The 23,528-nt window shown below is 45.3% G+C and overlaps 2 protein-coding genes across 2 annotated transcripts in view; one reads left to right on the plus strand and one right to left on the minus strand.

Moving 5' to 3' along the window:
- ACO2 (aconitase 2) overlaps positions 1-19,437 on the minus strand; it is a 29,947-nt gene extending 10,510 nt beyond the window's left edge. The window contains exons 1-6 of the mRNA XM_056846003.1: positions 19,346-19,437; positions 13,659-13,801; positions 11,688-11,946; positions 9,538-9,630; positions 8,421-8,579; positions 8,127-8,277 (exon numbers count right to left, since the gene is read on the minus strand). Of these exons, the coding sequence (XP_056701981.1) occupies positions 8,127-8,277; positions 8,421-8,579; positions 9,538-9,630; positions 11,688-11,946; positions 13,659-13,801; positions 19,346-19,381 (841 nt within the window). The 5' untranslated portion in view covers positions 19,382-19,437. The remainder of the gene's footprint in view (positions 1-8,126; positions 8,278-8,420; positions 8,580-9,537; positions 9,631-11,687; positions 11,947-13,658; positions 13,802-19,345) is intronic.
- LOC130474408 (peptidyl-prolyl cis-trans isomerase FKBP1A-like) lies at positions 5,618-6,157 on the plus strand. Its single transcript, XM_056846004.1, has one exon. The coding sequence runs from the start codon at positions 5,618-5,620 to the stop codon at positions 5,942-5,944; it is 327 nt and encodes a 108-aa protein (XP_056701982.1). The 3' UTR covers positions 5,945-6,157.
- Positions 19,438-23,528: the final 4,091 nt, after the last annotated feature.

The following is a 23,528-nucleotide window of genomic DNA, read 5'->3' on the forward strand; positions in this document are numbered from 1 at the left end:
GCACCAGGTTCAACTCCTGGCATTAAAAGGATCAGGTAATAGGAGATGTGATAGACCTCTGTCTGAGACCTTGAGCCACAGCCATTCTGTGTAGACCATCCTGACCTTGATGGACCAAGGGTCTAATTCACTATAAGGCAACTTCATGTGTACCTTTAAAAACCAAGGATATATTTTATATAATTTAAAAAAATTATTAGCTGCCTTTCTCCCTTGTGGAATTCAAGGCAGCTTACATTATTAATTAAACATTATAAAACACATAATAAAAACTATTAAAAACCCCATAGAAGTCACAGTTTAAAAATTCCAGTTAGGCCTGCCAATAATAAATGCTAAATCAATCAAAATGCAGTCCTGCCTCCTGAAGACTGACAATGAGGAGGCCAGGCACACCTCCTTGGGGAGGTTGTTCCATAATTGTGTGGCTGCCATGGAAAAGGCCCTCTCCTTTGTACCCACCAAATAAGCTTCTTTGATTGGTGGGACAGTCAAGAGAGCATCTGTCCAAAATCTTTATTCCTGGGCAAGAAAGTATAGGAGAAGACAGTTTTTCAGATACCCCAGTTCAAGCCATGTAGAGCAGGGGTGTCGAACTCATTTGTGAGGAGGGCCGGATTGAACATTAATGTCTCTTGATCGGGCTGAAGATGGGTGGCCTCTGTGGGGGGGGGGGAAGTCCCCGTTGGGAAGCTTCCCCCCCTCACAGAGGCCAGGTCTACCCATTGGTTTCTATGGGCCACTCTAGAAACCAATGGGTAGACCTGGCCTCCATGGGTGTCTCAGTCAGGAGGCCAGGTCGACTGCCATGCAAACCAATGGGTAGACCTGACCTCTGGATGGAGACGGGTTCCCCGCCCCACAGAGGCCAGGTCTACCCATTGGTTTGCATGGCAGTCGACCTGGCCTCCCAACTGAGACCCCCCCAATGGAGGCCAGGTCTACCCATTGGTTTCTATCCTGCACCCAGGAGTGTGTGTGTGGGGGGTGACAGGGAAGGCAATTCTGGCCCCCCTGGGTGCCAGGCACGCCTGGGTGAGTGCGGGGTGGTGGTGGTGGGTGGCGGGGAAGGCGAGCCTGGCCCCCGCGGGCCAGCTGTGCCCGGAAGAATGCGGGGGGGGGACTTGGCTCATGGGCCGGTGAGCAGCCCTCAGGGGGCCGGATCTGGCCCGCGGGCCGCCACTTTGACACCCCTGATGTAGAGCTTCAAAGGACAAATCCAACACCTTGAACTGGGCTCGGGAGTAGATCGGTAGCCAGTGTAATTGCTGTAGGACATGTTCCTGACAGCTGGCCCCAACCAGCAGTCTAGCCACAGCATTCTGCACTAGCTGCAGCTTCCACTCTTCAAGGGTAGCCCCAAGTAAAGTGTGTTGCAGTAGTCCAGTCTAGATGTAACTAAGGCTTGGATCACTGTGGCTAGATGTGACTGAGCCAGGAACAGATGCAATTGATGCACCAGCTGGAACTGGGCAAATGCACTCCGAGCCACAGCAGACACCTGGTTTTCTAAGGTGACCACTGTGTCAAGCAGCACTCCCAAGCTGTGAATCGGGCTTTTCAAGGGGAGCATAACCCCATCCAAAACAGGGGACAAGTTTTGCCTGGTCTGCCTTTCTACTAATCCAGAGAACCTCTGTATTGTCAGAATTTCCAGCTTGTTCACCCTCATCCAGCCCATTATTGACTCCAAGTACAAGTTCAGAACATTAACAGCATCCACAGAATTAGGCGGAAAAGAAAGATAGGGCTGGGTATCATCCGCCTATTGGTGACATTGTAGCCCATATTTCCTGATGATCTCTCCTAGTGGCTTCATATAGATATTAAATAGCATGGGAGATAAAATGGAACCCTGCAGCACCCCACAGGTCAACAGCCATGGGGCACAGCAGAAACCCCCCAACACTATCTTCTGAGAGACCCCCTAGATAGAACTTGAATCACCACAGTACAGTGCCCCTTTGTCTCAGTGCTCCAAGGTGGCTCCGTAGGCTACTCTGGTTGACAGTATCAAATACCACTGAAAGAACCAGCAGAGCAAGCAGGGCACATTCTCCCTAACTAGTTCTCAATAGAGGTCATCAACCAAGGTGCCCAAAGCACTCTCCGTTCCAAATCCTGGGCTGAAGCAAGATTGAAATGGGTCCAGAAAAATCAATCCCTTCCAAGAACCCCTGGAGCTGATAGGCCACAACCCATTCTAGCACCTTGCCCAAGAATGGAAGATTGGAGACTGGATGGGAATTTTCTAACATAGTAGGGCTCAGGGGCAGTTTTTTTCAAAAACAAGTCTAATCACTGCCTCCTTGAGCACAGACAGCACAACTCCAGCTCTCAAGGAAGCATTTACCACTCCTTTTACTCACTCAGCCGGTCCCCCTCTGGTAGCTTTTATCAGCCAGGAAGGACAAGGGTTGAGAACACAGGTGATATGTCTCACCTGTCCAATGATCTTGTCCACATCCTCAGGATCCACAAACTGAAAAGTATCCATAGAAATCAGACAAAGAAGATGCCAAGGGTACATCATCTGGACATGCATCCATGCCAGCATCTAACCCAGAGCGGATCTGAGCAATTTTGTCTGCAAAGTTTAAGTGGCAAATTGGTCACAGTGGGCCATCATGTGGTCAGAGTCCAAATCCTTGGGGCTATGATGCAGAAGTCCCCAAACCATACAAAACAGCTCAGCTAGATGATCACTGCCACAGAATAGGCTCTAATATCGGCTCTATGCTGTGTTCACTGTGTTCGATCAGTTTCGCTCTGAGTTTTCTGTCAGCGGCGCAGCATCTGTCCCATTTTATTGCCATCAGCTCCCCAATGAACCAGGGGGATTACTTGGCTCTGTCCAGGGGGAGAAGGTGCTTAGGGGTGATTGTGTCAACAGCCTGGGACATCTCCCTATTCCAGAGACTGTTCAGAGCCTTGATGGAATTACCAGCAACCAAGATGGGAAAACCCCAAGCACTGACAGGAACCCATCAGGTGCGTGGGGCAGACCATGGGTCCAGCGCCCCTGTGGAAGCAATAAGTCTGAACTCTACCAGGTAAATGATCTGTCCAAGATAAGGGAGTAAGCTTTCACTTCCCCACCTCCAGATCACCCTCCCCATCAGTATAATAGACCAAATGCGTAGGGCCATTAATCACTTGGGATAACAGGCCCATGGTCACCAGGGAGCCTATGAAATCCTGCACCCTTCCTTGACAGCCTGGCATTGACATGGATGCTAAAGTCACCCAGGACCACCAGTTCTGGGGTCTCCCACCAGCATGCCCAAGACCAGATTGGCTAGGTCAGGAAGAGAAACAGGTGGCCAGCAGGGTGGATGGTACATCAGCAGATGGTACCTTGTCCCAGTCACCCTCAAAACTAGCAGACTGCTGGACGAGGCAGCTCAATAGATGGATGGAATCTTGGTAGACCACCACAACCCCTGGCCTAGCCTGCTGCCATATAGAGAAACCTGGAGGACAGAGCTGGATCAGATTTACACCCCCAGCATTGTCCACCCAGGTCTCCATAATACATGCTAAGCCATCCTGCTCATCCAGGATTAAATCCTGAATGGCAGTAGCTTTTTTCATTTACTGACCTGGCATTCAACAGCAGATCTTAAGGCCAAGGGGTCCAACACTGGTGCAATGAGGCCTCCATTGACTGAGATGTTTGAAGGAGGGGTGGCCAACAAGCAGCCATGCTTCCTTCTCCTACGATCAAATTCTGAGCAGAAACTGCTGACTCAGGCCTGCTCCAGCAAAGAGGTATAGACTTCAAGCAGGAGTCCCAAAGGTGGGGTTCTAGGCAGTAACAGCAGGCAGCTGGATGATTTCCCTTAGCCTTCCCCTTTCAGGTACATTCTGGACCTCTCTTGGCTGGGGTGTGGAGCATTTTGTATTAACACACTATATCAGGGGTGGGGAACCTTTTTCCTGCCAAGGGCCATTTGCACATTTATGACATCATTCAGGGGCCATACCAGGTGTAGATCTCCCGTGGGGGGGGGGGGAGAGGCTAGGGTTGCCAGGTCTCCAGCCGCCATCTGAAGGTTTGCAACCCCAGGGGAGGCCACACAGGCGAGAGGGCAGCCAGAGGTGGGCCCGAGCAAACGAGGTGCCATGGGGGCGCAGCTCACAGTCGATCGGCAAGGGAGGAAGGAAACAGAGAAAAAGGAAAAGGGAGGGAGGGAGAAAGAGAGAGAAAGGGAGAAAGAAATGGAGAGAGGGTGAGAAAGAAAGAAAAGGACAGAGGGAGACAAAGAGACAGAAAAAGAGGGAGAAAGAGAGGGAGAGAAAGGAGAAAGAGTGACAGAAAAAGAGGAAGAGAGAAAAGCCTTCCCACCTGCGCACACTGGCCCCGCGCGACTGGGCCCCAGTCTTCATGCCCCCCCAGAGTCCACAAAAGCCCCCCCTGGAAGCCCGATCGACTCCCGCATGCATGTTCTGCCGCCGGGAGCCTCCGGCCTCTTTCCCCCCCTCCCTCTTGCTGCTCAACAGCTGACGGGCAGTGAGAGGGGCTTACAATGTGCAGCGGCATTCCTGCACACTGCGGCTGTAGGGGGCAGCCTTGGGGGAAGCGTCCCTCTCCCTCCTCTCTCCTCTCGCCAACCAACAGCCGACAGTTGGCGAAAGGAGGTCCAAAGGGTGCTGCAGTACCCCTGTAAGGCACGGCCCCAGGAACACCCTCGAGGAGGGCCACCCTGCGCCCCGCCTCCGCGGCAGGGCCTCGGAGCTCCCGAGGGCCACAAAAAATGTCCTCCGGGGCCGCATATGGCCCCCGGGCCTGAGGTTCCCCATCCCTGCACTATATAAAGCAGCTGTATTCTGAACCAATATTCTGATGAATCTTCAGAGCCAGTCCCAGGCAAGAGTACAGTTCAGTGATCTAAGTGACAACAGCATGTATTCATGTATCTAGGAAAAGCAATTATTGATGAGCCAATCAAAATTAGTTACATTATGCCACAGGCAACATCTGGAAGTTCATCTGCAAGACAGACTCTAGTAGCAAGCTTAAGTGGCAAACCTGATCCCTTAAGGAGAGAACAAGCCCATTTAAATCAGGCCAAACACTCAATCCTAAAACAGCTACATCACAAACTAGCAGCACCTTGCATGGGCACAGCATCAGTTTATTAACCCCCAGCCAGCCAAGCTTTCAGGACATCTATATCACCACCTGATTTTGATGAAAAAGAGAAGCATGGCCAAAAACCATCTTCATAATGATGTCTCCCCACTCCAAACTTCCAAGCAACCTCCCTTGGTGACCTCATTTATATATCAACTATCATGGGGGCAAGGTAGAACCTTTCAAGACACCTCTCCATAGGGCTAAGCCAAAATCTTCTGGTACCAACTTCTGGAACTTGTAAAGTAGGACAAAGAATGATGCCCCCCCAATTCTCATCTCAGAAAACAAGTCCAGGAAACAACATAAATGGAAATAACGTAAATGCTGAAAGACTTAGGAAAATCAACAGATTTGCACTCCACTTGTCTTTCTCCCAGAAGACTGTCCATTAGGGTGATCAAGTTGTTTAGTGCTGGTTCCGGGCATCACTGCTGCTGCTCGTGGGAACGGACCGGCTGCTACTGCGGGGTGGGCGAAATGGGAATGCATGTGGAGACCATCACCCCAGGGGTCGGGAGGACCTTCCCCAAGCGTGGGCAGACCTGCGTGGTGAATTACACGGGTATGCTGGAGGATGGGAAGAAGTTTGACTCCTCCCACAACAGGAACAAGCCATTCAAGTTCGTGGTGGGCAAGCAGGAAGTCATCCGTGGCTGGGAAGAAGGGGTCGCCCAGATGAGCGTTGGGCAGCGAGCCAAGATGATCATCTCACCAGACTATGCCTACGGCTCCACCGGCCACCCAGGAATCATCCCCCCCAACTCCACTCTAATTTTCGACGTGGAGCTTATGAAGTTAGAATGACACGAGGCGCCGCGTCTCCCGTTTCCCTGCTCTGGGGTTTGGCACATGGCAAAATCCAGAAACCTTTTTGCTTCGAGAAGAATGCACACAAATTTGTATGAAGCTTTTCCTGGCTTATCCACTACACTCTTGGTGTAAACCATCCACCCCGATTTGAATGTGTTGGGTCACCCGGCTCTGCTTCTGACTCTCCTTTCTTGTTCTCCTTTGGGCTTTCCCTCCCCGACATTTTAAAGGCTGTAAAACCTCAGCTATCTATTTTTTTGGTCAAGTTCTTTAATCTTTTTTGGGGGGGGGGTTGGGTTTTTTTTTTTTTTTTTGGTGTAGACTTGAGTTGTGTATTATTGAGCATTTACTAGTTCAGTATACTGATTGGTTCACGTTATATAGGAATTAATCGCGCAAATACGGCCAAGCTCTCTTTTTCCGGTTGCTGTTTTGGAAGCATCTATTGTATGAAACTGATTTGCTGCTGCGAAGCCATACAAAAAAACAGTTTTTGAGGAGTGACCGAGGGCTGAATCATCTGGAGAAGCCGCGTAGTCATAGGATTTGATACCGTTCTCTGCCTGAAATCTGGGGTCCTGCGTGGGCCTTTCTCCCCCCCCCCCCAAAACCTCGTTGCCGTCCTCACTTCCATTTTGGGGAAGGGGAAACTTTCACAGTAACATGGCAGTCACCTTTTTATCCTGGGGTGGTTCTTCCCCCCCCACACACCCACTGCAATTTATGGATCTCCCCCACCCCGCCCTCTCTTGCCAATATTGGTGTCTTTTCTACTGGATTTTCAGGATATTTTTAATCTTTCTGAATTCTACATCTAGCTAAATTCCAGAACTTTGGAAGGTGCTGTTTTATTTCCTCTTGGGGTGAGGGGATGGATACAGCCTTTCCCCCGGCCATCAGTGCAGATACACGAGAGAGTTCTTTTCAGAAAAGCTGATGCTGGTCATCGCAGTTTCGCAGGTGCCTTGTGGGGCAGTGCACCGAACCCCTTCCCGGTTGTCATACCAACCCCTCTTTCTCCCGTGTAGTGATTTTTTGGTAAGAGAATTGCCGCAGCCACTTCCTCCACCATCACCACATAAACACAGAGTTTTATGATTGCAATAAAAAAGCTGTATGCTGGCTTTTCTTAAAAAAAGGATGTTTAGTGCTGAAACTGAGTCAAGTCAGATTAAAAACTTTTCGGTGTATATTAATTTTCTGTATGAAGCACTTCTAGAGGCAAAACACCACTTGCATGCTGCCTAGAAGTAGCAGATCTTAGGACAAAGTTAGTTACGCTTCCTGAAATAAGAGCTCAACTCTGACCACCCCCCCCCCCGTAGTTACCAACAGTTCTATGGAACTGCTGTCCCTGGTCATAACTGGCACCCCAATCCTAGGACAATACTCACGAAAACAGCACTCAGACATAAAGAACACAAACTGATCTTTCTTTCTGTTAAGGTAGCAGAGATGAGGCTCCAGCCAGCAGTATGCTAGTCCTGTTATGGCTGTTGGAGTTGGTACAGCAATCAACTAAACCAAACAAGTGTCATCTAAGAACTGCCGAGCAGTGCCACTGAAGTTGTTCTATTTGGCTTATTGCCTGCTTTTTAGTCTGCAAGGTATTCATAGTTGGTATAATTTAAAAAAAATGCAATATTAACTTATTTCTTCTATTCCAAATATATTAGCCACAAGCTGCTCTGTCTCAGATCTTATTCTGTTGGTGCCTTCAGACTGGTGAGCTGCTTGATGGTGCATGCCCCAGCTCCTTTCTCACAAGAGTAAAGATCTTTCATGTCCTGAGAGCTAAGTGTCATTCTGCCTCAGATCTTAGTCTCATGGTCACTGCAGTACAACTAGCTGCTGAGCAGTGTGAGCACCAACTCCTTCCACACAGAACTTTAATGCCTTCTTGATGCATCATTAGCTATCTAAGGGCTTCCTCAATGGGAATCCCTTTCTTTGCCTCTCTGAAAGTAGAATAAGCATATTCATACTCTTCTGCAGCACATTTGCTGATTTAGCTAATGACTGATACGGTGTTCTACTCTCACCCACCCTTGAGGTACCAACAAAAAATAAGGCCCATCACTCAAATGAAAAAGAGAAACTGAATGCTCTGGTTCTTACTGTCAGCTACCAAAGTTTCCCGTGCCACGTTCCCAGATGTAGGGAGGTGTTCCCTTACCTGTGCAAGAGATGGAATCCACACCAGGCCCATGGTACTCTATGATGGCTCCTGTACCACCTTTCACAGTGAGGATGCCAGCCACTTTCAGGATTACATCTTTAGGAGAGCTCCAGCCTGACAGCTTGCCAGTTAGTTTTACACCAATTACCTGAAGAATCAAAGAATATAAATGTTAAGCTCAAAGAAGATTTCTCAACAATCTGTTTTTAATGTCCTAAGTGCAAATTCTCAGAAAGATAAAACCTTTTGTTCCTAACATAGAAGAGACGTAAATACCCTTCACTGCCTCACCTTTGGGCATTTAAGTTCCCAAGGGATTCCTGCCATGACATCCACTGCATCAGCTCCACCAACTCCAATACAGATTCCACCCAAACCACCTCCATTGGGGGTGTGGGAATCTGTACCAATAAGCATAACACCAGGATAGGAATAGTTCTCCAGAATAATCTGAGGAAAAAGGGCAAGATATAATGAGACAAAGATCAGTATAACCTGAATGTGGTACACAGATTAAATAGAAAGAGTTTGAAAACTGTTTTCTGGCACTAAACCAAATACTGCTACATTAGGTTGGCCCTCATGAACTGTCAAAGCAATTTTAATCAAGGAAAGGATAAGAAATTAAGCCATTAGAGAGCCATTATTTTAAACTCTTCCATTATGTGATTTCCCCTTTCAATCCTTGCTCTCAAAAGTGTTAATTACTTTAGCAACCATGGTAACTCCAGTAGCTCAAAAACTGCTTCAAACATAACCAATTATCCTGAAGGTCAAATACAACAAAGGCTGTTCATGCCCTTTCTAGCAGGCAAGAGATGTCTAACAATGCTCTGGTTTTTTTTCCTAATGAATTCTGGCAGGAAGAAGGCAGCAGTTAATGTTTTACATCGGATACCTGAAGAACCAACCAATGCAGAAGTTCAGGTAAGAAGAGCCAGTTATCAATAATCGGTTTTAACGACTTTATTGCAAAGTGCAGTTTGTGTAGTTGCAAATTCATTTAATTATCTCAGGGTTATACTATCATAGGCTATATTCCAACAATGTGTTTCAAATGGAATACAACAAAGTGTAGAGTGCTAACGGTTTAAGTGGATTTCTGACCCACCAGCCCTCTCTAATTAAGCTGAAACACAAAGATTCTTAAGAGACTTATTACTCTTCACAGACCCTCAATGATTTGCTAAGCATCAGATCACACTTTGACATATGTGACCTTGAGTAGACAGCTGGAGAATTTATTCAGAGCAGCACACGTACCCAGGAAAAGGGGGGGTTTAGCCTCATTAGAAAGGCAGACACTCACTCCTATAAGGAAAGCCACACAGCAAAGAAATTTCTGTCTCAAAGAGAAAGAGAGAGAGTAGAGAGTCCTCTACTCACCATTGGGGAGGAAAGAGTTTACCTGATGAATGATTCCAGATCCAGGTTTCCAGAAACCAACTCCATATTTGGCACCTGCTGTGGCTAGGAAGTTGTACACTTCTTGGTTAATGTCCTGTTTGTATACAAAGCATAGCAGTTAAGTGTTGAAATTTTTACTCTCATAGAGCCAGAGGCCAGCCACCCCTCACTACACATTCATCCTCAATTCTACTCTAATACTAGACAGGAAAACCTAGGCTTAGATCCTATCAGGACTGCTAGTTTGAATGGCAGAGGACTTTGAAAAACCATTGTCAATTTGAAGATTTCTGTAAGACTGGGCTTGTGTGCCAAACTCAGAGTCAGTCCTGTTGCCCAGACTGCCACAGTTTTTCTGTGCCAAATGGCAACATTAGGACTGGAACCTAGACAGCAGAAGCAGGACCTTTATTTGCCCTAGCTAAGAAGCAGATGGTGAATGGGGGTGGTGTGCCTGTGACTTCCAAAGTGACCATTTAGAGCAGTATGCTTGGTGTTCAGAATGAAAACAGATAACCTACACAAGATTGGAAGTCAGGAAAATTAATGGTATGAGCATTCTTTAACAGGAGCACTCCAGAACATCACTTCTAATGTGGAAACACCTTGACCATAAAGATAAAAAATGGCAGTTAAAGGGAACACGCTGAACATAGTCACCTACATAAGGTATACAGGTAAAACAAATTTGTACACAATTGCTTGTTGTGCCTTCTGTGCAACACCCCTCTCCCCAGTCCCCATCCTTGGGAGAATCCAGATGGTATCCATTACAGTTTCTGGGCATTTTCACCCACCTGCCTTATTATGTTCACAGTATTAAGGACTAAAAACCTGCTGTGAATTTAAGTATGCTGAACTCTGGGCCTAATACCCCTTCTCAAAATGCCATCATATGCCTGCAGGACACATGCAACCTTCATCTTCATGGATAGACACAAACTGGGATTGCTATGTTTAGATGCCTTCTCACAACGACTAGGAGACCGGATGAAGAAAGGCAGCAGGAAGGTACACGAGTGTCTGATGCATTAAAAAATCATGCAAGGATAGCCAGAATTTAGAGGTGGTATTCTTTGTTTTAGTCAAACTGCAACAATAGGGCTGATTTTTTTTCTTGCTCTCCTCATGTCCTTTAGATTGTAAGCCTGGGGGGGGGATTCATTCACCTTATGTGCAGAGCTTCACTTCAACCTGAAATTCTGCGACAAACCCCCCCATGCCAATAACCTGGAAAGCTACTTTTATTTCTACAGCCTCTTATATGCTTGTATAATACTAGACAGTCACCCAAGTCGATGTGATCTTTCCACTTCCTTGGCCCTTCTACAACTTGAAGCAGCCCGATCGAGCTGAACCAAGACCACTGGCAACTTCTGAAACCTCAGCTCACTGTACATGGCTGGTGTGACGTGTTCAGCTTGATGAGTAACAATCTGTGCACTTTAAAGAACAACCAATTCTTCATTTGCTTCATCAGATACAATAAACTCAAAAATGTGCCATCATACATCTGTTAGTCTTTAAGGTGCTATAAGACCTTTTGGCTTTAACCAGGAGTGCATTTTGGAAGCTTTGGGACTACTTATGGTTCTAGATTTGCAGTTCCGATTCCATGAGGGAAGGGAAAGTTGCTGGTTTGGCAGAGATTAAAGCTTCACACAGGGCAGACTGAGGACTGGAACAGAGGTCCCAAGATGCAGGGCAACAGGTATTCATGGAACAGGTATTCATAGAATAAAGTAGTCTGACAGAAGAATGTAGAATAGGAAACTGAGAAGTAAACATGGAGGAAGGGTAGGTAGCTTGAAGAAAGAGCAGGTGACACAGGAAACTGAGGAAAAAGGAGACTAAAAAACTTCAAAGTACTTAAGGTTAGGAAGAGCTATATGTTACGGGAGACAGGAATGCTAGGAAGCCTGTTCAACACAAGGGGTGGCTAAAGAAAGAGCCTGCTATGCCTAAAATTTAACCCCCCAACAGGCAACTTCTCCTACTTATGGCATATAGGGTCACTGCTGCTTTGGCAAACCTAAGGCATCTACAAAGGACCCAAGTGTGGGGACGGGGCATGAACTCCATATATTGAATTTAGCAAACCAGCCAACTATTTATCTACAGGCTTCCAGTAAATAAAGTTTTGATAATGACCTTTGCTCTTCGAAGATCCTTCTCACCACCTAACTGAGCTTCGATAAGGTGATCACAGTGGATGGTTGAGGGCACCGCCACTTTAGGCAATCCACTGCTGATGAACTGCAGCATAGCCATCTGAGCAGTGGCATCCTGCATGGCCACTCGGTCTAGTCTCAGGCGTAGATATGTCTTGCCCCTCTGAATATCCTGTTTGACAGGGTCATCTAAGTGGCCATATACAATCTTCTCTGACAAAGTGAGGGGATGGTCCAGCCTGTTGGGGAAGAAAACAAAGGGAACGTTATGTCTATAGCTCAAGCATCTTACACTTAAATGTGTGACATGGTTAACAGAGTTACAGTGCAACCAATCAGGGCTCCCCACGTAAGCCTGCTACTCTACCCAAGCACCACCCACATAACAGGCCCCAACAAGGTTTTGCACACAGGTATGCAGCCAGATGCATGGAAGGGGGAAAAAAAACAATCTTGATGCTGCATAAGCTTTAATGTTTCTTCTTATATTAAGTGAAAATACTCAAACACAGTCATACAGGAGTAACTGACTTCAGTTCATGGTTAAGTGGGAACTCTGGTTAGCTTTAACTATGATGAACACTGGTTCATGATGGAAGTTAACAGAGGCTAAAGCCAGTAGGAGAAACCTGTGCTCTAGAAAGATGCGCAACCCTGTAGTCCACTCCCAAATTTCTTGGTTAAGTAATCAGCACTGTCATGTAATTTTAAGTGGATCACTCAGCCTCTTCCTTTTAAAAACGAAGGAAACTGTTTGACCACCTGTTTGCATGCAACTGCTACTTTGGGTTAAATTTCAAACAGCTCAGGACTATTTGCAAAGAAATCAGAGTGCAGTAGAACTAACTGTCAGAAAAATGTGGAGGCTCAAGAAGAGCATGGTAGATGACCACCCACCATAAAACCTATGATTTTATGGGTGGAAGGAAACCTGTAAGGAATCTACATTGTAGGTAACCTCAAAATTACATTTTGACTCAGGGTAAGGCTTGGTGATAATTTTTCTTTGGACCTTTGATACTAATGGCTTCTCTCCATGAATTAAAGGAAATATTTGCATGTTCAGGTTGGTGACAAATGAGAACCAACTCTGAAGAAAGATACAAAAATGGCTATGAGAAGAGAAGGAATTTAGATAGCTGACAAAATATATCTGCAATAGAAGTAATCCCCATGTGAACTGCACTGGTCAGGCATACCCGGCTCCCAATAACTCCACAGAATTTTCACTGCTCTGCTCAAAGAGCAGTCATAGTAAATACCACCATTACGTGGTTAGCCTGCTTATACTTATTATTTGACAACTCCTCGTCTTTCTAGAGCCTTCTGTTTAGCTAGACTGAATGCTAACCCCTCTATGGTTATGCAGGGCAGAATTTTGAATATACCATATCCAAACAGGACCTGTCCTTGCTCTTCTGGCTCTATCGATTCATTAGCTCATGCCCTTTTGGAATGCCACTTTTACGAGGAACTTCGATCACATTATATCTCTCCCCTTTTAACATATAAATCTAATGCCTCTGACATAATGCCTTTTTTACTAAGTGACAGGGATCCCAAGGCTACATTGTCAGCGGCAAGATTTGTTTCAGTCCTTATATCCCTCAAACATTAGATATATGCTGCTCAAGATCAATGGATCAAGGAGCTTCTAAGGGATAAAGGAAGGTAAATAGCACCAACATTCTGAAAGTACCTGTTTAGGAACTAACTGTGCAACTTGTCCAAATGGTTTTAATGAACCCAAGCTTGAGACAAAATGGGTGCGAGCCCAAATCAAAAGCTCTCTTTCACCACATCCATTCAAATAATCAAAGACCTCAAAGAATAGCTATAAGCTTCAGCCATGACAAGATGCAGAACACAAATTTGTTTATTAGCCTGTTTTGTTTACTCCCAGGTAGCAACAGTTTTGTTTACTCCCAGGTTCCTCAAGTTCAACTTTTACCTTTTGCGAACAATATTGATGTTTTTCTCAAGTTTTTCATATTGTATGTATTCATTAGGTTCAAACTGACTCATGGCCACCTTGGCCCGCTGGCAGAGGACGGAAGCGACATGGTACCGCCGAACACCTTTATTAAAAGCATGCTGGAAGGAGACAAACAAGAATTAATTAGCTATCTGCATTACCAAAAGGTGCAGAGCCTAACATTACAACAGTGGAACTTTTTGTTGTTGCTGCAGAATGCTGAACTTCACTTCCCCCCGCACACACCCCAATTATAGTAACAGCCTCCAACAGAACATTTGGAGATTTAGTCATTCTCCACTGTGGTCAAAAGTTTGGAAGCACCACTGTATGAATCCTCTTTTCTCTCTACTGCCAAGGTCAAGACCCTTCCCAAACAAATCTCACTTGGGCATACCAAACTCCAGGCTAAGCCCTATAACACTTCTGTTTTCCACAACATACTCCTCAACCCAAGCCAAAAACCATTTGGTAAAAACTTCAACAAATATATACACCTATAAAAATGTGGGAACTGCACTTAGAAGACAGCATTTCTGTCTGTTGCTCATGTAAAAAAAAAAAAAAACTTCCCTGCAAGTAAAAAATTAGCACCTCAGGAAGAAAAATACTAGCAGGGTGAGGGGGATCCTACTACATGTAAGTTTACTTTTTTAAAACACAAAAATCAAGATATTTAAGATCTCCACCTGCAGTGTATTCATTCTGTTACTGCACATCCTACTGATTCAACTACATGGAAGCCAGGTTGACCTTCAGCCAGAATACAGGTTTTAGTCTAGGCTCACTTAGGTGTACTTGAGCATGCTGCTCTCTTAAACACTACCTTCTCTAATAGTACTCGTGTGAAGATAAATGCCAGTGACTCCTTGAAGGGCAGGTCAATAGATAACATTAGGCTCCGGCAGATGTAGCATCTCTGTTCATAATAGAGGATTAATGACAGCCACTTCTGAATTTGTGCCAGAACCACACATACCAGATTATGGGACTCACACTGAGACAACCATTGCCAGTATTGAATGAAGAAGTTTTATACTTCACGTAAAGATACGCACCACTGCTTATTGCTATCACTGTCTCTAAAATGACAAAAGCTCTCCATTCCTAGCCAGGGCTGCATTTAGCGTGTGACTGGAACATACACAACACAAAGTCAGAAGCTTCTGAAACAGAACTGTTTCAGCCTGCTCAACTAGCATAAGGGGAAAATTTCACAGAGCTTTTGTTTTGATTACCACTATTGAAAAAGGAAGCAACTTAGTCTAATAATGAATTAGACTTTCCAAAACTGAAGACCTAGCAAACGATGTGGCATTTTAAATATAGTGGCTTTACCTTGTAAACATTCCTTTGTGCAATGTAAGTGGTATATATTTTAGGGTATGAAGGGATTTTCTACCTAGAGTTCTGTAGAAATGGAATTATGATAGGAACAAATATAAAACCCACATAAATTATGCAATATAATAGGATATTTTGCTTCTGTGTTCTTTATAGGATATTTTGCTTCCTACAGGCATTTTGGGGCAGGCCATAATGTGTCATTCAAGACCACTGAACTTCTAAGAGTGATGCAAAATATGATCACAAGGTATGGTTAGAAGATACAAGATGCAGCAGCCTTGCTGAAACTAAGCAGCCATGAGCATGAGGGATGCCTGGATGAGATATCTCCAGCGAACCCCTTGTAGCCTGCCTTGGGTTCCTCCATGAGGGAAGACAGGATATACTGTAATAATAAAGCACAATACTTTTTCAGCACTACTGATAACCCTCTAGAGAGCTTCTAGGGGAAATAAAAGACCATAACAACTAGCATTCAAGTCTCACAAGGGGGGGGGACCCTCACTTTTATTCCTGAGTGCTGTCAGTGGAGCAACTCAAGAGGCTTCAAGAAGGGAAATTAATTTTGTTTTATAAACAATGCAGTGAGTACATAAGTATTACCAGTAAAATATCTTGTGTGCCTTTGTAATCAGCTAGGTGAAGCATTTTGATAAGGGTAAGGTATTTGATCCAGAGTTCTGTGCAATAGTGTACAAATGTCCCACACCAATAAAGAAGAAAGGATCGGAGTTCTATGGATTAGGAAAAAATTATTGCTCAAAATAAAGGATCCACAGCAGATTAAAGTGAGGTTACCAAATGTTCTTCATAGCCTTTGACACAAATTAGGGGTTAATCACTATTAGCAGACTGAACCAGTAGTCTACAATATATGTCAATTGCTTATAGCCTGTAAGGATCTTTATTTGGAAACCCTTAGTAAGCTTGGTTCTAGTATCTTGAGATCATCTTCTTCCCTTAGAAGAGCAACCAAAACAGTAATAGGGAAGGTGTTTTACATGGAAGAGATTGGAGCATCAGGTTTTCATTCCTTGAAGAGACAATTGAGGGAGAAACATGAGAGATTTATGCATGGAATGCAGCAAGTGGATAAAGAACTTTCTCCTATTGCCAAAATACTAATACTTGGGGTGGCCCAATATGGATAGACAAAAGGAAGTACTTCACACAATACGTAATGAACTTGTGCAACTCACTGCCATAGGATGTGGTGATGGCCATCAGTTCAAATGGCTTTAAAAGGGAATTAAATCAGTTCTTAGAGGATATGTTCATCATCAGCTATGCAATACTGGGACCTACATTTTGAATGTCAGTATACCTCTGAGTGCCAATTGCTGGAGGTCAATGGCAGGTGCAGATGTGGTCTTCACACCCGTACTATGGGCCTTCTTGGGCATCCGGTCAACCACTTTGAGAAACATGATACTGGACTAGGTGGACCATTGGTCTGATCCAGAAGGCCTCTTGTTATGCTCTGCCTGCAGTTATAGAACCATATGAAGTGTTTATACAGAACAAGATCATTCACTTATCTAGCTTTGGTATTAACTAGTGACTGGCAATAGCCTCCCAGGAGTCTTAAGGCCTTTCTCTAAAAACCTGGTACCCAAGATCCTGTTAATGGCAGTACCAGCAACTGAAATCTTCTGCATGCACAGCTTGTGCTCTATCTCTGGGCCATAGGCCCACCCTACTTATTGTCAACATGGGAAGTATCCCACCCCCATTAAAGCTTTCTTTCCTGTTCCCAAGGAAGTGTTCTGAAAAAGGTCTGACATTCATCAACTGACAACAGCAAGGGCATGAAAGAGGCGGTCCCTAACTGACCAAGAGCACAGGAAGAGAACACTAGAGGCTGTTCAACTGCCTTCAGCCATAGTGGGGGGAAAGGTGTGATGTCTTTCATGCCAATAAGAATCAGCAGACCCTTGCTTCCACTTCAGCTACAGAAAAAGTCTTTTCATATTACATGCTTATCCTTTGGAAGTTCCTTTCTATGTCACCAGCTTGAAGCCCACCAACATTTGGGGTAACGTTAGTTGCAGAACACCCTGAAACAAAGACTTTACCACTGCTACAATAGGCAAACAACTATAAGATGATCCCAGGACTCTTCATATTATGGTTTAAATTGTCTCAGGCTTCTACGCAAACATGGAATAAAAAAAACAACACACACATATATCAGAAGTTTTGTAGGTACACTTAGGATCTATCACTATAGATGCCGAGTTCTTTCTCTTAACACTCAGTTTTTACATTTCTGGACTTTTATATAAGCTCCAAAGTTCTTTAGTTATAAGCCAAGAAGCTGTCATAGAAAGTAAACTACTTCATGTAAGGCCCAAAACAGCAAGTGCCTCACACTGAAGCTTTGTTACCTTGCTTTCTATAGTCAGTGTGTTATAACATTGCCATTTTAAAATTTCAGTTTATGTTAGGATATATTTCAGAACTGAAATTTATGAAATCCTAAGTATTTTAGAAAAATTATAACTGCATGCTAGAACATATTCTTTGGCATCTTTTACCTTTTTGTAGCAGATTGCCTTGGATATATTTCGAACAGTATGCTTGCTAGGTTTAGAGGAATCAAAACAATGCAAGTTCCCAAATTTAACTTTTGAACAGATTTCCCTAAGTGGAAGTTCTGGCTCTTGGTTCAGGATGAACTACAATTTTTATTCCTTTTAGTTACCATCAAGAACCAGCACTTCAAAATCAGCATTACCTACAACATCACAGTTACCTGAATATTGCTTCCCTGAAATACTAAAATCCACACATCAATGCTTATGAGATGTTTGTTCTGCTGCTATTTATCTCCGTGAATGATTTTACAAAAAGAAAAAAACATGGTCTTGTTTTGAACAGAAGCTTTCTAGTTAATGATGACAAAGCTAGAGTCCAACAAAACCAGCTTTGGCCTTTCCAGAAAGTGTGATAAATGCACATAATCCAGGAAAATAAACAAGAGATTGTTTATGTTCTATGACTCCTTGTCCTATTTGTTCAACAGAACAAACAAATACAAAGATTCTTGTACCACACAATGGCATTCCACATCTTAGCGCATTCAATAACACACCTAGCAGAGCGGGCAGAGATCAATTTTCTACTAATTGGGTTTTTTAGATTAATTGTTCTTGGGGCTCAATTTTCATTTTCAGAAGGGCTATCTGAGGGAAGTTTTATCTTCTGTATTTTACTAGAAGTTGGCTTTACTGTTTTGATTTGGTGTGAAACCACTTGTAACTTTGTTTACTACCTGCTACAAACGAGAATGCAGAACATAAATTGTTAAGATAAAAGAACCCTTTTGCCATCCTTCTCAAACTCTTTGAGGCATATGTACTGAAGAATTCTGAAAACTGGAGCAAAAAAGTTGTGCATGATGCCCTATTTCAGAAGCTTTTAACCAGCATACATTACTGTCTACTGCAGCTAAAAACAAACAGCATTGCAAAGGAAGTTATACCTATCAGGGAGATCCTTGTTTCTTTTATATATGTATGCAGGCATATCTGGACAGATGAATGCACTCAGAACTCAACCCTGAAAACTAATTTGAACTAGGCAACAGAAGAGTTTTATTTTCTAATCTATATATCTTTAATCCATGACAAAATCAATACTAGAAAGAAAAAGTATAATAAAAATGTCTCATACATTGCATAATACTGCAGACAGAATTATGTGAAAAGGATGAGAACAGCAAAGCAGCTTAACGTACCAGAGGAAAGTTTTTATTGCAATGGAATATACACAGAGACCATAAGCACTTTAACCAAAGCTAGACCAGAAGGTAGCTATTGCTGAGCGCCCTGAACTGGCCAGAAAACAGCAGTCAGATCACAAGCAGGAGAGGAAAAGAAAAAGCGATGCGCTCTGCCAGATGCAAAAGGGCGCAGATTAGCCGGCTGCCAACCCCTCCTCACGCAGACCGCAGGCACGGCCGCGAGGAACAGCGCGGAGCCCCGGTCACCTTGCCCTCACCTTGAGCGGGAGGGTGGGAGCCCCAGATAACGCGTCAGCCCCAAAGGAGGCACGAATCCTCCAGCGGCGCATGGGCAAGGTCAAAGCCTTCTAGCCTGCAGCCGGGCCAATACCACGCGCCGTTTCTAGGGAGCCGCGGCCGGGACCGGAGCGAGGAACAGACGCGTTGACCTACAGCAAGGAACGGGAAGGCTGAGACTCGGGCGCTGCGAGGCACGCAGGGCTCGCCAGCAGCACCGCCGACCCCGCGAGCAAGGCTCGCCCCTGGCCCACCTTCCTCTGCCAACGACCGGGGCTGCAGCCCCTGTTCTCACCTGCAACCGACTGACTAGGACGCAGTACGGCGCCATTTTGTTCACTGACAAAGATGAAGTCGCCCTTCGATCGCGTCACGTGCCGCTTTTAACGAGCGCGGGCCCGTGGGCGGGGCCTCCGCGGAACCAATCACAGTGTCTTGTTTTTAAAAAAAAATACGGGTCTCCTAGCGGGGTAGGGGGAGAGAGGTCAGCCCGGAAGAGGGACGCTGCAGCAAGAGGACGGCTTTCCCTAGCTCTATGGTGCACCATAGTAATATTACTATGTATGGGTGTGAAAAAGCTGGACAGTGAAGAAAGCTGATAGGAAGAAAGTAGATTCCTTTGAAATGTGGTGTTGGAGGAGAGGGTTACGGATTCCGTGGACTGCCAAGAAAACAAATCAGTGGGTTATAGAGCAACTCAAGCCTGAACTGACCCTAGAAGCTAAAATGACTACACTGAGGCTGTCGTATTTTGGTCACGTCATGAGACGACAAGAGTCACTGGAAAAGACAGTCGTGCTAGGAAAAGTTGAGGGCAGCAGGAAAAGAGGAAGACCCAACAAGAGATGGATGGACTCAAGAAAGGAAGCCACAGCCCTCAATTTGCAAGATCTGAGCCAGGCTGTTAAAGTTAGGACATTTTGGAGGACTTTCATTCATAGGGTCACCATGAGTCGGAAGCGACTTGACAGCACTTAACACACACACACGGTGCACCAACTCTAGTTTCACCATTAAAGATGCACGGATAGAACGACGCCTGTCAGGATGCTGCGGCCGTTTAATTTAAAGTCGGAAGTTCAAGCTGTGCAACTTTCAAAGTGGCGTTTTTAAAGGCTACCGTGTTAATCGGTTTGCCAGCTCTGGGCACGGCAATAACTGGAAATTTTGGGGGTGGAGCCTGGGAGGGCGGAGTTTGGGGAGGGCAGGGACCTCAGCAGGGTACAGTGCCACAGAGTCCATCCTCCAAAGCAGCTATTTTCTCCAGGGGGACGGATCTCTATTGTCTGGATATAAGTTATAATAGCGGGAGATCTCCAGGCCCCAACTGGAGGTTGGTAACCCTAAGTGTTAATGGGTAGCATAAAGAAACTTCCAGCTTTTTATTGCAATTGATAAGAGTCCTCGTGTTTGGATAAAAGTCATAGAGGTAAATAGGAATTGATGTAAAAAAATAACTCAGCCTGGATTAGAGGATCCCTTTTGATATATTGCCTTCTAATAATCATGGTGTGTACCCTGAAAACTGGAAAAGAAGCTAAAATTAAGATACTTTTTTCTAACATTAAGTTCATATGATTATTTTGGAGGGCTCCTGTCCCAGTGTATGTATTTATTTTACAACATTCAATGAGAACTACACAAAGCTTACATACTCTTCCCTGCTATTTTATCATCAGGACAACCCTGTGAGTTAGATAATAATGCCTTCTCAGAGGGAAAAAGTCAGAACAAGGTTAAGGAGGGTGAGAAGTTCCAGGGGCAGTAACACATACCTGAATTAGTCCCCTGGCACTTTACACACACACACAATATTTGCTTTAGTTACAAATGCACAAGTAGAGTCAAGGTGGAAGCCAAAGAGAACCCTATTAGGCAGCACATCCAAAACCCTACATCAGATCCTAGAGAGACAGAGTTCCTGAACTCCCCAAGCCAATGATGCAGCCAGCAGTGTCTGTCTGCTTCTGCCTCTTCTAGTAGATGAACTTTTTCTCACCCAGACACACATCAGCCTTTCCCTCCTCCTCAGTGAAAACCCTGATGGGTGCCTGCACAGAGATATTTCTTAACACCCAATGACCTAAGGGGAGCATTTCTTAAATACTAATTCTTCATCATTTGAATTTGTAAGAAAACAAATTAAGCTCATAGACTGACCAGTGATGATGGTGGCAGCTGTTTGCTTACATTTTTCTTTCTTATACTCCCTACCACTGACTATTGAACCTCCTGGCAATGCTCTTGAGGTCCTGAACCAGTGTGATGTGGTTAAATGGCTAACAGTGAACAAGATAAAAGTGAATCCTGACCAGGAGGAGGTAATTTTGGTTGAGAAGACTTGAAGGACTTGGGAATGTCTTGAAGGACACTGTGATTCCCACTTTTGATGAGGCCCAGCTGACCATTGCTGATTCAGTTAAGAACCATGTGGTTATACTGGATCCACCATTATTGCTGGAAAAGCAATGCACCTGCAAACATGCATTCTTACAGCTTCACTTAGCCCAAAAAATGGATCCATACCTTGACTCTGCTGATCTTCCTATGTGGATTAATGCTATGGTTATATCGAGGCCAGACTGTTGTAATGCACTCTTCAGGAATCTGCCCTTTAAACCAACTCGGAAACTCCAGTTGGTACAAAATAGCACAGTCCCGTTAGGAAGGACATGCATATCATAGCCACTCTGCAGTCACACCATTGGTTACTGTTTCAGTTCAAGGTTCTGGGTATCACCTACAAAACCCTTAATGACCTTAGGCCAGTGATGGCGAATCTTTTAGAGACCCAGTGCCCAAACCGCAACCCAAAACCCACTTATTTATCGCAAAGTGCCATCACAGCCATTTTCTCCAGGTGAACTGAAATAGCAGATCTCCTGCTAAGGTACTACCTGGAGGTAGGCAACCCTGCATGGGTGGCCGAGCGGGGAAAGGAAAGCAGCTGGAGCATAGCCCCCACCCCTTCAGTTTGACTCTTTTTCCAACTGTTATCTTCATACGAATTTAAAAAGACTGTTATGCGGGGGGGGGCTGATGGTGGGGACAGCCCTCTGCACTTGCTCAGAGGCACCTTCGGTTACATGAACGAGCAGAGTGGAAACCCGAACTAAGCGAAGGGCTTGGCTCCAGCACAAACGCCAGGCGGGCCCCCGTTCGGCCCTCACCGCCAACCCCCTGCGCTGCAGTCACCAACCAGCCTGCCGCAGATGGCCGCCCAGGCATCCCACTCCTGGTCCAGCCCCGTCCTGGCTCTGCCTCTTCCAGTCCTCGGCAGAAGGCTCGTCGTTGTCTTCCCTTCCGGAGCGCGCAGCCGGCGACTGCGGAGAAGGCACTGGGTAGGAGCCCAGCACTTCCCAGAGGAGCAGGGAAGGCACCGCTGGTCCCCAGCCTCCTCAGCTGGGGGAACGAATTCAGGCAAACTCTGTGCTGGGGTAACGGCTCGCGTGCCCACAGAGAGGGCTCTGAGTGCCACCTCTGGCACGCGTGCCACAGGTTCGCCACCACTGCCTTAGGCCCACAAACCTGCAAGACCACTTCTTCTGCTGTGCTGCACCACAACACCTTTGCTCATTTGTCCTAAACCTTCTGAATGTGACACTAGCATTGGGAAATTCCTGGAGATGTAGGGGTGGAGGCTGGGGTTTGGGAAGGGGAGGAACCTCAGCAAGGAATAGTGCCATATAGTCCACCTTTCAAAGCAGCTATTTTCTCCAGGGGAACTGATCTCTGTAATCTGGAGATCAGTTGTAATTCCAGAATGTCTCAAGGCCCCACATGGAGACTGACAACCCTTCAAGCCATCCTCCAAATGGATACAGAAAGTAAGTAAGGACAGCAACCGCTCCTTCATGTACATTTTTTGTGATTGGTCCCACCTTGTGGAACAGCTGGCCTGAGAAGGTCAAGAAGACTCCCACGCATCTACCATTTTACAGAAGATACAAAACAGAAATTTCAGGAGGGCATTTCATGAAGGGATTAGGACTGTAGTATAATGGAACAGCTGAAGATGTTGCTTTTATAAGGGAATAGGATTGCAGTCTATTACAATGTTTATTGTATATCACCTTGCTTTTACTACATTGTTGTTACCTTTGCAGACACTTTCTGCATTATGATAGAGAAGAAGAGTTGGTTTTTATATGCTGACTTTCTCTACCACTTAAGGGAGACTCAAACCAGCTTACAATCACCTTCCCTTCCCCTCTCCACAACAGACACGCTGTGAGGTAGATGGGGCTGAGAGAGCTCTAACAGAGCTGTAACTTGCCCAAAGTCACCCAGCTGGCTTCGTGAGTAGGAGTGAGGAAACAAATCCAGTTCGTCAGATTGGCATCCGCTGCTCATGTGGAGGAGTGGGGAATCAAACCCGGTTCTCCAAATCCGAGTCCACAGCTCCAAACCACCACTCTTAACCACTACACCACGCTGGTTCCCAGTGGTGCTGGTTGGGCAGAAAGGTAGGGTATCAA

Source organism: Euleptes europaea, chromosome 3, assembly GCF_029931775.1.
Source record: "Euleptes europaea isolate rEulEur1 chromosome 3, rEulEur1.hap1, whole genome shotgun sequence".
Lineage (NCBI taxonomy): Eukaryota > Metazoa > Chordata > Lepidosauria > Squamata > Sphaerodactylidae > Euleptes > Euleptes europaea.

Coding starts and splice junctions, on each gene's coding strand:
- LOC130474408 (XM_056846004.1), top strand. CDS start 5,618: ATGGGAATGCATGTGGAGACCATCACCCCAGGGGTCGGGAGGACCTTC.